This window comes from Dunckerocampus dactyliophorus, chromosome 1 (assembly GCF_027744805.1).
Source record: "Dunckerocampus dactyliophorus isolate RoL2022-P2 chromosome 1, RoL_Ddac_1.1, whole genome shotgun sequence".
Classification (NCBI taxonomy): Eukaryota; Metazoa; Chordata; class Actinopteri; order Syngnathiformes; family Syngnathidae; genus Dunckerocampus; species Dunckerocampus dactyliophorus.
Genome location: NC_072819.1, coordinates 13,098,720 through 13,111,808, shown reverse-complemented (window position 1 = coordinate 13,111,808; position 13,089 = coordinate 13,098,720). Strand labels below are relative to the sequence as shown.

The 13,089-nt window shown below is 40.7% G+C and overlaps 1 protein-coding gene across 2 annotated transcripts; it reads right to left on the bottom strand.

Annotated features, from left to right (window-relative positions):
* Nucleotides 1-2,844: 2,844 nt before the first annotated feature.
* LOC129185707 (uncharacterized) lies at nucleotides 2,845-12,709 on the bottom strand. Of its 2 annotated transcripts, none has more exons than XM_054783091.1 (6): nucleotides 12,570-12,709; nucleotides 7,746-8,072; nucleotides 5,141-5,488; nucleotides 4,998-5,063; nucleotides 4,168-4,283; nucleotides 2,845-3,742 (listed from the first exon to the last, which is right to left on the bottom strand). In XM_054783091.1, the coding sequence occupies exons 1-6, from the start codon at nucleotides 12,607-12,609 to the stop codon at nucleotides 3,614-3,616; spliced, it is 1,026 nt and encodes a 341-aa protein (XP_054639066.1). In that variant the 5' UTR covers nucleotides 12,610-12,709; the 3' UTR covers nucleotides 2,845-3,613. The 2 variants fall into 2 exon arrangements, with proteins under 2 accessions (XP_054639066.1, XP_054639074.1); XM_054783099.1 differs by having other exon boundaries at nucleotides 5,141-5,485.
* Nucleotides 12,710-13,089: the final 380 nt, after the last annotated feature.

Here is a 13,089-nt window from a genome sequence, read left to right as displayed (position 1 = left end):
TATGTCGGCTCATGTCCTGAATGAAAGGACATCATGGAAAACAACAAAGCAGTCTCTTCTTCCTCGTTAATTTTCCCGCTCATCTCCTCCTCCTCCTCCTACCCTCCCTCACTAAGATGAACATTGTGTCTCCCTGTTTCCCCACACCCCGTAAAGTGAAGCAAGACCCATGTGGCATTTTGTTGTGTGCCAAGTGGAGCTGGCCCGCCAAACACCACCCCCGCACTTCCTGTTTGTGTGTGTTCCAGAGAGCTGGAGGAAGACTGAATAAAAGAGGACAGATGGACGGGGACGACCAAGACGTCTGAGAATACTTTTACATTTTTTCACCATTGTGTTACCTCAATAACAGTTATAGGTCACAGTTATACAAGCACAATAATGGAATTAAGTGAATTGTTGGAGCTATTATTTCTAAATACAGGAGGAGTTTTCCTCTTCTTTTCCAGCGAATGAAGCTCTCAGCAAACGTTCTTCCCTCTCTAGCAGACAGCAAACTCCATTATCTCGTCTTAGCTGTGCTCCCTTTTCCTCCCTCGCTTAAGCTTTAATTCATTTAAATTGTGTGTGTGTGTGTGTGTGCGCGCGCGCGTGCTTGATGATGACATGTACCACAAATTGCCAGACGTGAGTCAAGGACAAAGGAGAAAGGAAGCCCTGTATTGATCACACACACTCACACACATGTATATGCTGCTTATATAACTATGGATGCATATTTCCGTAAGTGATGTTCAGCCTCTCGGACTGGAATACACAATACTGAGGAGAACAACATGAGGAGAGGAAGGACGAAAGTGTTGGGACGCATCTTATGCTTGGATGAGATTGCTTTGAGGTTGTTGTAGAAGAACAAGCCATCAAACGCAATGTGCACAAACAACTAATAAATAAATAAATAATACATGAAAATAGTAGATAATAAACATTAGCCTAAAACTTTAAAAACAGAAGTTTCGTTTGATAAAAAATGCTGACATAAATTTAAAAAACAATCAACTAAAAGCACACTAGGACTTGCTATTAAAATAAAGCTCCATACCGCCCCCTGGGGGAGAGATCAGCTATAACCTAATACGCCGTGCAGCATTTTCTATCATGTCGATACCCTCTACACTGTTCAAAGTTACCAGCTTATGGTCCTCTTGCCCTGAAAGGTGAGTTCTAAAATGGCTGGAGAGTCCAATCCTGGAGCCACAAGTTTCATGGCAGGTTGGACATGCATTAGTGATGGTGGTGGCAGAGACAGCCAGGGGTGTGTTCCTTCTGAGTCTCTTCTGCTGTCTTCTGGGAGTCCTTTCTTCCTTCAGCCTACTAATTCCTTCTCGGCAGTGATGCCTCCAGGAGCCACGGTTGGTGGCAGCAGCCGCTAATTCTCGGGCTTTGTGTTGCACCTATTCAGCATCTTTTTCAGGTGGCTTTTTCTTCGGACCCTTGCTGATCACTGGCTATGATGGAGCTGGCCATACAGGGCCTGCAGACAGTCGATCTTGTCGCATTGGTACTGGGCGAGTGTGCCTTTGATACTGTTTGTTTCTGTTTTTGTTTGCAGTCTTCCCACAGTGTTTTAATGAAATATTTACTACTAGTCTACTGAGCTGGCCACTTGGAATATTTCAACCATGCAGGTCTGGGATGTGGACGACATTAGGGCCACATTGAAAAAAAAAAAATCTGAGATTTCAAGAATAACGTAGTAAATTTACGATAAAAAGTCATAATATTACCTTTGCCCAAGGCCAAAGGGCACATAAGCCCCCACTTTTCGTAGCTGTCTCAGGCAATGCCTGTTACGTCATCTGCGATTTCGATAATTAAGTCATAAATGTATGAGAATAAAGTAGTAATATTACGACATTTATGATAAAAGACTCGCAAAATAATGTTACAGGCATTGCCTGAGACAGCTACAGCGTGAAAAGGGGAGTGCGAGGGCTTAGGAAGGCGGAGGTGAGAAGGGCTAGCCATGCTAATCTGTTTGTGCTCAGCTGCTCTGTTTTGCTGCTGCCAAATTACAAATAAAAGCTTGCAAGAGGATATTTTCATTCCTTCCTGAAGAGCTATGTTCTATTTTGCCCTCTGACATGTATGACACGATGACTCGTGATATTAAGACTTTATTCTCATGAATTTATAAGAAAAAAGTCGTACTATAACTTTTGCCCAAGGCCAAGGGTCACATACAGTAAGTCCCCCCTTTCCTAGCTGTCTCAGGCGACGGAGTATTAAAATAATCTGAGATTTCAAGAATAAAGTCAGAAATGTAATACTTTTTGTCGTAAATAACTCTAGAGACTCTAACTCGAGAGATGGTAAAAGGAAACTGAAGCCTTGAAGCTTGTATCAAGCTTTCTGTATCACACTGCTTCAAAATAGTGCTTTGGAGCTTGTGTCATTCTGCAAACAAACATCACGTGGCCGGTTGCTTTGGAAGCGTCATACATCACAGCGCATACTGACGGTTCGAAACAGATTGATGGCTGTCATTGCTTTTGGTGCTGACTTGTGTATATAATAACCACCAAGCGATTGAACAACGTTGGCGTGTAATGAGAGCATTGGCGAGTTTGTTTCACTCCGTTTAGTGACATAGGTTGCTTTGACTTCACTCTTCCACCAGTTGCTTTTCACTGAAGCACCAAAGCTCCTAATCTGTTCCGGCACAATTTTGAAGGAAAGCCTCAAAGCTTCATGAGGCTTCACCCGCCCATCTCTAAAAAACTTGTAATATTACGAGAATAAAGTCGTGAATTTACGAGTAAAAACTGGTAACTTTATGTTACAGGCATTGCCTGAGACAGCTATGAAAAGGGGGGACTTATGTGACCTTTGTTCTTGGGCATTTGGAGGGAGGGGGGTAATGAAGGTGCAAGTGAGAAGGGGCAGAAATGCTCAACTGCTCTGTTTTGCTGCCACATTGTAAATAAAAGCTTGCCTGAAGCAAGAGGAAAGTTTCCTTCCTTCCTCTGCTCTATTTTCTCTCTGACACGTATGACATGGTGACACGTAATATTATGACTTCATTCTCGTAAAGTTACGACTTTATTCTCCTAATATTCCAACTTTTTCCTCGTAAATTTATGACTTTATTCTCGAAATTTCAGATTGTCTTTTTCAATGTGGCCCTAATACTTTATTTTTTCCCATAACAAGAAAAGGTATAAGCTTATAGATGACAGGGTTATCTGAGGACATAGGTTTGTACTTGTAGCTTTACTTCTGAGTATGATGCTCTCCATTAGTGCACATGACATGTGCATGTTAGTTAATCAGTTAATCAGTCATTTAATCATGTCCATGACTCCCAACGAGACAATTACTCACTGCGTCGCGATATACATCTTAATGGAAGTTTCTGGTTGTTTGACAAACAAAGCTGTACTTGATTATTGGATAAAGCATAGCGTGTCAATATGGTGTACTTTGATGGCTGTGCATGCTTTTCTGTGTTAGCTGCTCCCCCTTCAGGACGTTCTGTTAATAGCACCCCCCTGCGTTCTATTAGCAGGTCATATTAGTAGGAGATGTGCTGTGTAACTTAGTAGTTGAACACAATTGAAGCCATAAAACATCATCAGCACTGAGGTGAAAACAAAAAGTGGAATATGAACAATCAAGTGTTGCTATAGCATCGCATGTGTTGCGCTGGTCTGAGAGTACAGTAGCTATGGTCAGGGGCCCTGGCGCCGCAATCTTGGATGCTTTCGTAGGTGTCTTCCTCCTGAGGGTTTTGGGCGGAGAACTGAAAATGAAGACAAAAATCCGTCACAACTTCATCTCTCCATCATATTTTTCCATTGTGAGTGCCTGAAATTCTTAAATCAATCAATCTTTTCTGATTAGTGATGAATTTGTTTAGAATGCACCGTGTTTGTCAGTCTTTTGTTGCTGACTGGTCAGGTTGCATTCTTCTTGGCAGATATCGTCATGTTAACCTGAATAACGTGTTTTAATAAAGTGTTCATTCATGACTAGTTCAGGTTGATTATCAGTGACAGAAATGTAGAACATTTTAAAATTGTCTCGTTTCAGTCTTGCTGACTGTTTCTGCTCCCTCCGCCACAAATAACCACAGCTAGCCACCACACGTAGATTGCAGTCCTGTGGGAAACACTGACACAAGAACAGGAAGCAGGGGGAGGGTGTAAGTGGAACTTGATAAGTCACCTCACATCTGGGGCCATCTGAGTTTGGTTTTCGCTTGTGTTTGTGTAGAAGCAGCAGACCAGCTGCAATCATCAGAAGAACCAGAACGCCAGCGAGAACCAAGGGCCACACGAGAACTGAAAAGAACATGAGAGGAACACGGGAGGAAGATTAAAAAATGTGTAAGCATCTTGGGAGGAACAGCTGTCAGAAGCATAGGTGAAATACGGGTGCATTAGAAGAACAATGCAGGAACATTGGTAGTCCATTGAAATTGAATGAGAGTGGAACATGAGAAGAACACCGGAGGAGCATGAGGACAGACATGGCAGATACAAGAGAAGAACGTGTGGAGAACATGGTAGGAAAACGAAAGGAACATATTAGGAATATGGGAGAAATGTCAAAGGAACATGGAAGGAAAATGGAAGAATTATAGGAGGAACATAAGATAGCAGATGAAACCATGAAGAACATGTGAGGAATGTAGGAGAAACATGGGTGTAATATTATAGGATGAACACACGATAGACTTTCAGAGGAACATTGGAATATTCTGGGAGAAATATGAAAGGAACATGTGAGGAATATTGGGGGAACATGGGTGGAACATAAGACTATAGGAGAAACCCGGAAGGAACATGGGAAAATATGTCAAATAATTGGTGGAACATGGAAGAATTGTGGAGGATCATGGTGGTAAAAATAGAAACATGTAAGGAACATTGGAGGAACTCGGGTTGGAAAATGACAAGCACATGAGAGAGTATGTTAAGGTTGAAGGGCATCAGGCAACATCAAAGTACTTTGGTAAATACAGTGAAGCAGATGGAAAGGTGAAGGTGTTCTACCTGTTGGTCTGTTCTCAGAGGAGTCTGTTCTACCTTCTGACTCTACTTTTCTATTCAGTGGCAGATCTGAGAAGTTCACACAACATGTCAGCGATCACATGCACTTGAAGAGGAAAGCAGCATAAGGTCTGAAGGAAGCTCACCATCAGTGACGCTGACATCAAACTCCTGCATATAAGCAGAGCGCAGAGATGGACCCAAAGCGCATGTGTACCTTCCTGAGTCTGACTTGTCCAACTGGGCAATGGTGACCACCAGAAGATACGTCTTTATTGAGGCTTCCTGTCTGAAGTCCACGCCGTACCTGCCCACACGAGCGCTGTTTTCTGTGGTTCTCAAGAGGATGTGTCCGTCCAGACAGTTTCCTTTACATAAGAACTTCGTGCTCCTGGAAACATGGAAGGGACACTGTATCTCCAGCGTGCCCCCCGCAGGTCCAGTATGGATGTGGACTTCTGGCCTGGGAACAGAACTTCCATACTGCTGTGCTGCTGAAACGAGTCACAGTGAGGACTTCCTGTGGTTTCACTTGTAAAGCGGTGTTTACATTTGCATGCATTTTGCCTCCACATTGTCCTGCAATTTGCCGTGGCAATACGTGTCATGTATTTATTTATTTATTTATGACACGTCTGAAATGTGTTAATAGTAGTTTGCACACTCTTTGCACATAGATTATGCACTTGGCACGCAATTCGTGACCGAAAATAGTGCACATTGGCACAATATGACCACGCCCCTGTACTACTTACAGTGTGAAAAAGTGTTTGCTCCCTTCCAGATTTCTTATTTTTTTGCATGTTCTTCACATTTAAATGTTCCAGATCATCAAACAAATGTAAATATTAGTCAATGAAAACACGACTGAACACAAAATGCAGTTTTTAAAGGGATAGTTGGGATTTTTTGACATGAAGTGACATGACATCCCCATCGGCAGTGACTTAGCCCCCTATTTGGTCCATTGAGTCCAGTTCTGGTCGGAGTTCCGTGACAAGAAATGTAGTTCTGCTTAGTTGCTGGGTCATTTAAGTAAAGAGTTTGGCTTCCCAAAACAATATGCGTTCAAAAGAGTAATACATTTACCTCCTGAAAATGCCTCCTCAAAAAAATCTGACCTCTCAAATCGCTCGCCGTTATACTTTTCTCCCGTAATATCCCTGTGCACTGTCGCCCGTGCACTCGCACCTTCTTCCGCTGTGGAACACATACGTAAACAAGACGGCCGCGTCGATCCGTCGTGGAAGAAGAGTGGCATTACCGATCCAAGATCCAAGAGGCTACAGAAATTGGTGGTGGTGGTGGAAAAGTTAATCCATTCATGTGAATGAGGCACGTTTTGATACACAACACCTGCATTGTTTAAGCATAGGTTGCGGTGTGTTCACGGCTATCCATCCCATCCATTTTCTATGCCGCTTGAGAGGGTCGCGGGAGTATGCTGGAGCCTATCCCAGCTGATTTTGCGCAAGAGGCAGGGTAGCCAGTCAATCGGAGGTCACATATAGACAAACAACCATTCACACTCACATTCATACCTACGGACAATTTAGAGCCGTGGTCTCCAATGTTTTTTTCATAGCTTATTTTAAGCTTATTTCAACAACAAACCGAATATGTTTGTTTTACCAGAACATCAACAAAATGCTGGTATCCACAACTCACATTTTGTATTTCAGAATGCATTTCTTTCGAGTGTTCTCACATTATTAACTAACAACCTGAATGAAAAGCAGGCCTGCGGGCACCTCATGTGGTCGTGGGGGTTACCTGCCCCTGATTTAGAGTCCCCAGTTAACCTAACATGCATATTTTGGGAGGAAACCGGAGTACCCAGAGAAAACCCACACACGCACGGGGAGAACATGCAAACTACACACAGATGCCCAAACGGAGATTCAAACCCAGCTCTTCTCGATCTCCTGACCGTGTGGCCAACATGCTAACCGCTAGGTCAACGTGCGGCGTTCACGGAAATTATGCGAGCCACAAATTTATTTTTCTTTGCGTACCGGCACACAGCCGCGCACAGTTTACACACACTTCACATCTGTTTACAACCAATTTACTCCGTGGCATGCCATTGGAACTCAAAATTGTGTACCACTGCGGGGACAAAATGCGTGTAAACGAGGCTTAAGCTAACACAAGATAGTGCTATCTTTCTTTTTAAAGTATTGTATAATGAATACAGAGTAGGGACACAATAGTGAAATTTTTCTCCTGCTGACTCTACCTCCTCAGGAGTGTGAAATTCAGACAGACCGGAGGGAGGGTTTTGGCATATGCCACTTTTTGGCAAAACTGATCGGCAAAAAGTATCTGAACAATCTGAGGTACGTCTTCGAGTGAGCAAGGAGTATATATTTTCAATCAAGTATTTAATTATTTAATTACATTTAATTCCTTTGATTTAAAATGTAAAAGGCCACAAGCGGTATTGCTCTGCAAACACCTTCCGCACCTGTTGCCTATCCATGACCTGTCTGTCAGGCGTCTTTAAAGGTAAGTAGTTTTACTTTATTGGACTATTATTGTTGTCTTATGCTGTAGTTAATGTCTTTTTCCACTTGTGTGACAGTTAAAAAAATGTGACTTAAAACATTGCCTCTACACTTTTATGATGGCCACAGTTTTTACCCTTTTTACCCCAGGTTCACTATATCGTATCTTATCTTATGATACCAGGTTTATTTTGCTATAGGATGTTTTGGTACATGACACTTAGCAATATGAGCAGTGACTCACCTGGAAGAACTCTGATCTCAAAGTCCCTGTAGGACTCGGGATGTTCGGGTAATCCCACACCCATCCTGTAGCGGCCGCTGTCAGCCATGTTCAGATTGAGGATTGTGACGTAGAGAGTTCCTCCTGCAGGCGGCGTGTGTTCATACTTGATGCTGTGTCTGCCATCGTGAGAGTTGATGTCGTTCGTTTGAACGAGAGTGTCTGTGTCTTTGCATTCGTTTTTGCAGAAGTACTTTGTGCCGCTGGTCAGAAATTGCCACAAGATTGTGAAGTTTCTCCCCTCGGTTCTTTGAAAGATGACGAGGCCGCCGCTTGTATTGGTCAGTGCTGAGAACATAGCAGGAAGATCTTCTGTGAACCTGATCACTACTACTAAAGGATTATTATATAAGCTTACCATCAATGCCAGTTTACTGTACTATTTCACTACTTGTTTAGTATAGCCATCCTTTTTTAATACCGCTATCACAGGACTGACATATAATAGACACAACTCTGACATTCACACCTACCATAATTTAGTCATCAATAAATGTACAGTAATCCCTCGCGGTTAGTTGGTTCCAGACTTGGCCGCAGTAAGTGAATTTCCGAAGTAGGATTCAATATTAATAAACAAAATATTTTTGTAGCATAGAATACTTGTTGACGAGCTTCTAAATATGATTATTGACATTATGAGCACCATCGAGACATGAAATAACACCCATATTATCACTTTTACATTCGCATTACCCAATATCGTAGATATAAACTGAGAAAATAAGACATATTAGACAAAAATTAGACAACATCGACTCACACACTAGAAGTTCCTTTGTACCATTGGAGGTTTTGAATTGCGTTTTAGCTTGTCGTGGGTTATGGCCCCAACTGTAGCCCATTATTATTATGATTATGATTATTTTTATGTTATTATTGTGCAGCTTGCAAAGCTCCTGAGAGAGCATGGCAACTAAAAGTGACATGGAGGAACTAAAAAAATCCAACAAAGAATTAAGGAAGTCGATGGAGTTTATGAGTCATCGAATGGAAGAAGTCACAAGTTAGTCAACACGACTCAAGAGATCAAGAATTGAAGAGACAAAATGAAGAGAAAGAGGATGATTGCAAAACTGGAAAGTGGATTATCAGAGCTCGAACAATAGACTCAAATGAATTATGTTATTGTTTCTGGGTTGCCGACACGACCCCGGTCTTTTGCTGCTGCAGTGATGCCCAGGTTGGAGTGATCAGTTTACCGGAATCAATTTGACCTCGGTCTAGCATCAAGTGGGAGATTTTCTGCAGGACAAAGGTATTGATATCCACAAGGACCATACAGAAGCTTGTCACCCTTTCCCTCAGAAAGACAAAAGCAGACCAGCAACCATCATCATGAGGTTTGCCAACAGAAAATTCAAAAACAACTTATTGCGACAGGGTAAGATGCTCGAAGGAACAAATGTTTACCCCAATGAGCACCTGACCAAAATTAATGTGGACATTGCAAGGAAAGCAAACAATAACCTGCTACCCAAAAACGAAATACAATTCTTCTCAACAAGAGAGGAAAAATATGACCTTGGGGAAAAATTCTACAAAACACTTATATGCACGGACAACGATAAAAACTAGGAATGAGCGAGTACACCACTATCTGTCTGTATCTGTATCTGTTCACACATCTAAATTATCTGAATCCGTATCAGTTCTCGGAGCGGGCGGGGCATAAACCAGAAGTAGGCGTGGTTTAACCGGAAATGGATGGGGCTTAAATCAGCGCGTTATTTTAAGTCTGACATGGATTGATCAGAAGTTGCTACATTTATTTTGTATTATTCAGCTATATGTGTGCTCTGTATGTGTGTAAGTGATCTGTAAGACTTTATTAAAATTTAATAAAAAAATTAAAATGATTTTTTAATGATCTGTGTGAAGTTGGTGTTTCATGCAAACATGAGTCTGTCTAGGGAGGGGCGGTCACTGTGTGTGACTGGCCAATCACGGAGCGTTAACAGTGAATACATAAGTAGTTACCCAATGAGGATTTTCCTTCTTGATGATTACAGATAATGACGATCTATACTCATTTCATGCTCGTACTCGGCAAAAACGCATTATCCGTAATGGATACTCACCTTAAATGAGTATCCGGCTCATCCCTGCTAAAAACGTTCAGCATTTCAGTATGTGGAATCAAATTATGGAACGGATTGAGTAAGGAACTCAAACAATTCACTAAAATTTTTAAGAAACGATTATAAGAAACGGGACAAGAAGTTGATGTTTCTAGGGTACATGGAAGAAGAACCTGTACCATGGTACCATACATACAATACATACGATGCTAGTCTAACCACTCTTACGCTGACTACTAACGCTTCATTTCTGATGAGTACATTTTCTGTACGACATGTTTTCATAAACATTGCAGACAATCTAGAATTAAAGAAAATAATCTTACGTGTTTTCATAGACACTGAAGAACCTAAGCTTCATTTTTGTGAACATCAAAGATAATTTAAAGTCGTCAATGAAACCTAAATAATTAACATGGCTTACGGTTTTTATGAGACTATTGAAGACGATTCAACATACATTTCCATAAACACAACCATTCACACTCTTTAATTAACCTATGCACAGTGGAACTTCGGTTTTCATCATTAATCTGTTCCAAGACGTCCGACAAAAACTGAAGCGAACATGAACCATAGGAAATAATGTCAATCCAATTAATCTGTTCCAGTCACCCAAAAATATTAGCACAAAATGCCTTTTATTGAGAATAATTAAAGCTTTAAATGTAGGAAACAATGCAATTTATCATCACATTTACCTTTATTGAGGACTCTTGTCGACAGCGAGGAAAGCAGCTGTGAGGAGGGGAGCAAAAGGGATCCACACTTGACTTGACTTGATCCCCACAACAACAACGTCTCAACATTGTTATGTCCAAGAACGCACGGACAACAACTGTGTGCTCACACCACTTTAGCTAGATAGACACTTTATTTATCTCCAAGAGAAATTCAGGTGTCCAGCAGCGCTCCAAAAGTGTCCTAATAAACGTGATCACTTAAAAATAAAACAAACAAAGCAAAATAGGAGAGTTAAGAAAAATAAGAAACTAGAATAAGAATAAATAAACAAATACGTAACAGATCACTTCTATTTCAATAATAATAATAATAATAATAATACATACATACTGTAATAGGTTAATACACTAAGTCCCCAACCAACGAACACAATTGGTTCCAGACGACCGTTCGCAAGTCGATTTGTTCGTAAGTCCAACAAAAGGTAATATTACCAATGATATAGGTACTACATGTACGTGTATACATATACAGTATATGTGTATGTATGTAAATATGAGTTTGGATGTAGTAGTAATATTAAACGAGGATAATTAATGAAAAAAACAATAATAAAAATAATATAATAACACGTAATGATAAATGTTATTTACCTTTGAAGAGGAGTGGTCGACCATACGTCGTTGTGGTGGACGAGGAGGAGGAGTTATTGAAAAAGGACAAATGGTCGTCGTCGTTAGACTCTTCTAAAAGAGGTAGTGTTCTGTGGGTGGTGTAGAATTAAGCAGGCCTATTAACTCTTCATAAACTTTAATCACACGCTCTGTCTGGGTTGTATCATACAGGTACAATTTACTTTCTCTCTCCTCTTCCTCTTCTTCTTCTACCTGTTGGTCCCATTAGCAGTGTCACAGTGCCCTCTACTGGTCAAGCATGTAGCAGTATAAATATGGCGTTCCAAAAGGCAAAATACATGAAAATATAGACCAGTCAACTTTGCGTTTGTATCTCCAAATGTTCGCATGTCGGATGTTCGTAAATTGGGGACTTAGTGTAAATCCAATCCTGTGTGTGTTTATTTTCATTAACGGATGCAAGCACGTACATTTAGGGCAAATCACATGCATTTACAGATAAACAAAACACTGCTTTACAGCACAACACGTCAGGCTGTCGTGATACAGCTCTATGCTACAAACATATTTGATTGTTTGTAATCTGTTTTATTAACACATTTACCCTTTTTGCAACATTGGTTTCCTTGATATTGTTTTTCTTTGCCAGTTTGGTGACCCACAATAGTTAAAGACGGTCACCGAGGGGATGTGCCTTTCCGACTTAGCTGATGTGTTGTTTCCTCATTAAGTGGAGGTTGTACGCGGAATGATACAGTACCGGGAAAACGGATTGATTTGTTTTGCGCAATGTTGTACAATAACCGAGACAGTGTACGAAATCTGTGGCAAAATATGAGTTGAAAACCAAATCATACAAAAACTGGGGCATTTGAAAACCGAGGTTCCACTACTGGTTTTTGTAAACACTGAAGACCAAGTGTCCAAGTGTTTTTGTAATTATTATTTTCGGTTACATGCAAGCCAGCCTTTCATGCATCGTGTCATGATTGAGATTTTTTTGTGCATAAAACAAAGGTCATGGTTTTTTGGGATTATTTTCATTGTAGAGTGTTAGTAACAGTCAATGGTGGTGAAGTCACTTCAGTGTTTACCATTTGCATTGGAGCAAAACACGTTCATCTTTTCAAAGGAAGATGTTTTCATACATATCACTTCATTGTTCAGATGGTCATAAAATCAGTGTTTATGTAAGGAAAAGAGTTTTTATGCTGCATACAATACATTCTGCATGAATAGTATCTTAAACAATTACAGGATGCCCAGTGGTATACGATGTGGTCGTCTACCACCCTGATTTGTAGTTTTTAATTCATTTGATTTGAATGAGATAGTCAGTCGACAGCTTGTCATCATTTAAGTCAAACACGCAAAACAGGTCTGACCTGAGAAGATGCAGAGGACCAGTAGGTGACAGACATTCATTCTGAAACTGGTCCTGGTGCTAAAAGCTGGTCTTCTTGGACGCTGTGTCTCAGCAAAACCCCATCTGTCTCAACGCATGTCCTCTGCTCTAACACTGTAACAGCAAGACTACCACAGAGAATTCATGCACTAAGTTCCCTTTTCCGTGACTGCGGTTGAACCTCTTTAAACGTCCTTACATAACCTCCTGTTGCAGCATGATAAATATCAAAGTCATCAAAATAACAGATGAAGAGGAACTCATACAACGGAAACCAAAATATCATGAATGATCAGCATTACTAAAACCTTGTTGTCAGTGCCATCGTTTTTGCCAATTTCACGTTTGTGTAAATACAATTTGGAGAATATGTCCACTTGACATTGTAAATAAAAGCATAATATTGTTTGTTTCATACTGATTCATGGTTGAATATGGCCTATTATGAGGAAAGAAATACACATATTGAAGCAAATATTTGAAGCAAGTCTTTTTGCCTA

Coding starts and splice junctions, on each gene's coding strand:
- LOC129185707 (XM_054783091.1), bottom strand. CDS start 12,609: ATGAATGTCTGTCACCTACTGGTCCTCTGCATCTTCTCAG. Junction 5,489..7,745: donor TGAGATCAGAGTTCTTCCAG/GTGAGTCACTGC, acceptor GACTCGTTTCAG/CAGCACAGCAGTATGGAAGT. Junction 5,064..5,140: donor TGATGTCAGCGTCACTGATG/GTGAGCTTCCTT, acceptor TGAACTTCTCAG/ATCTGCCACTGAATAGAAAA.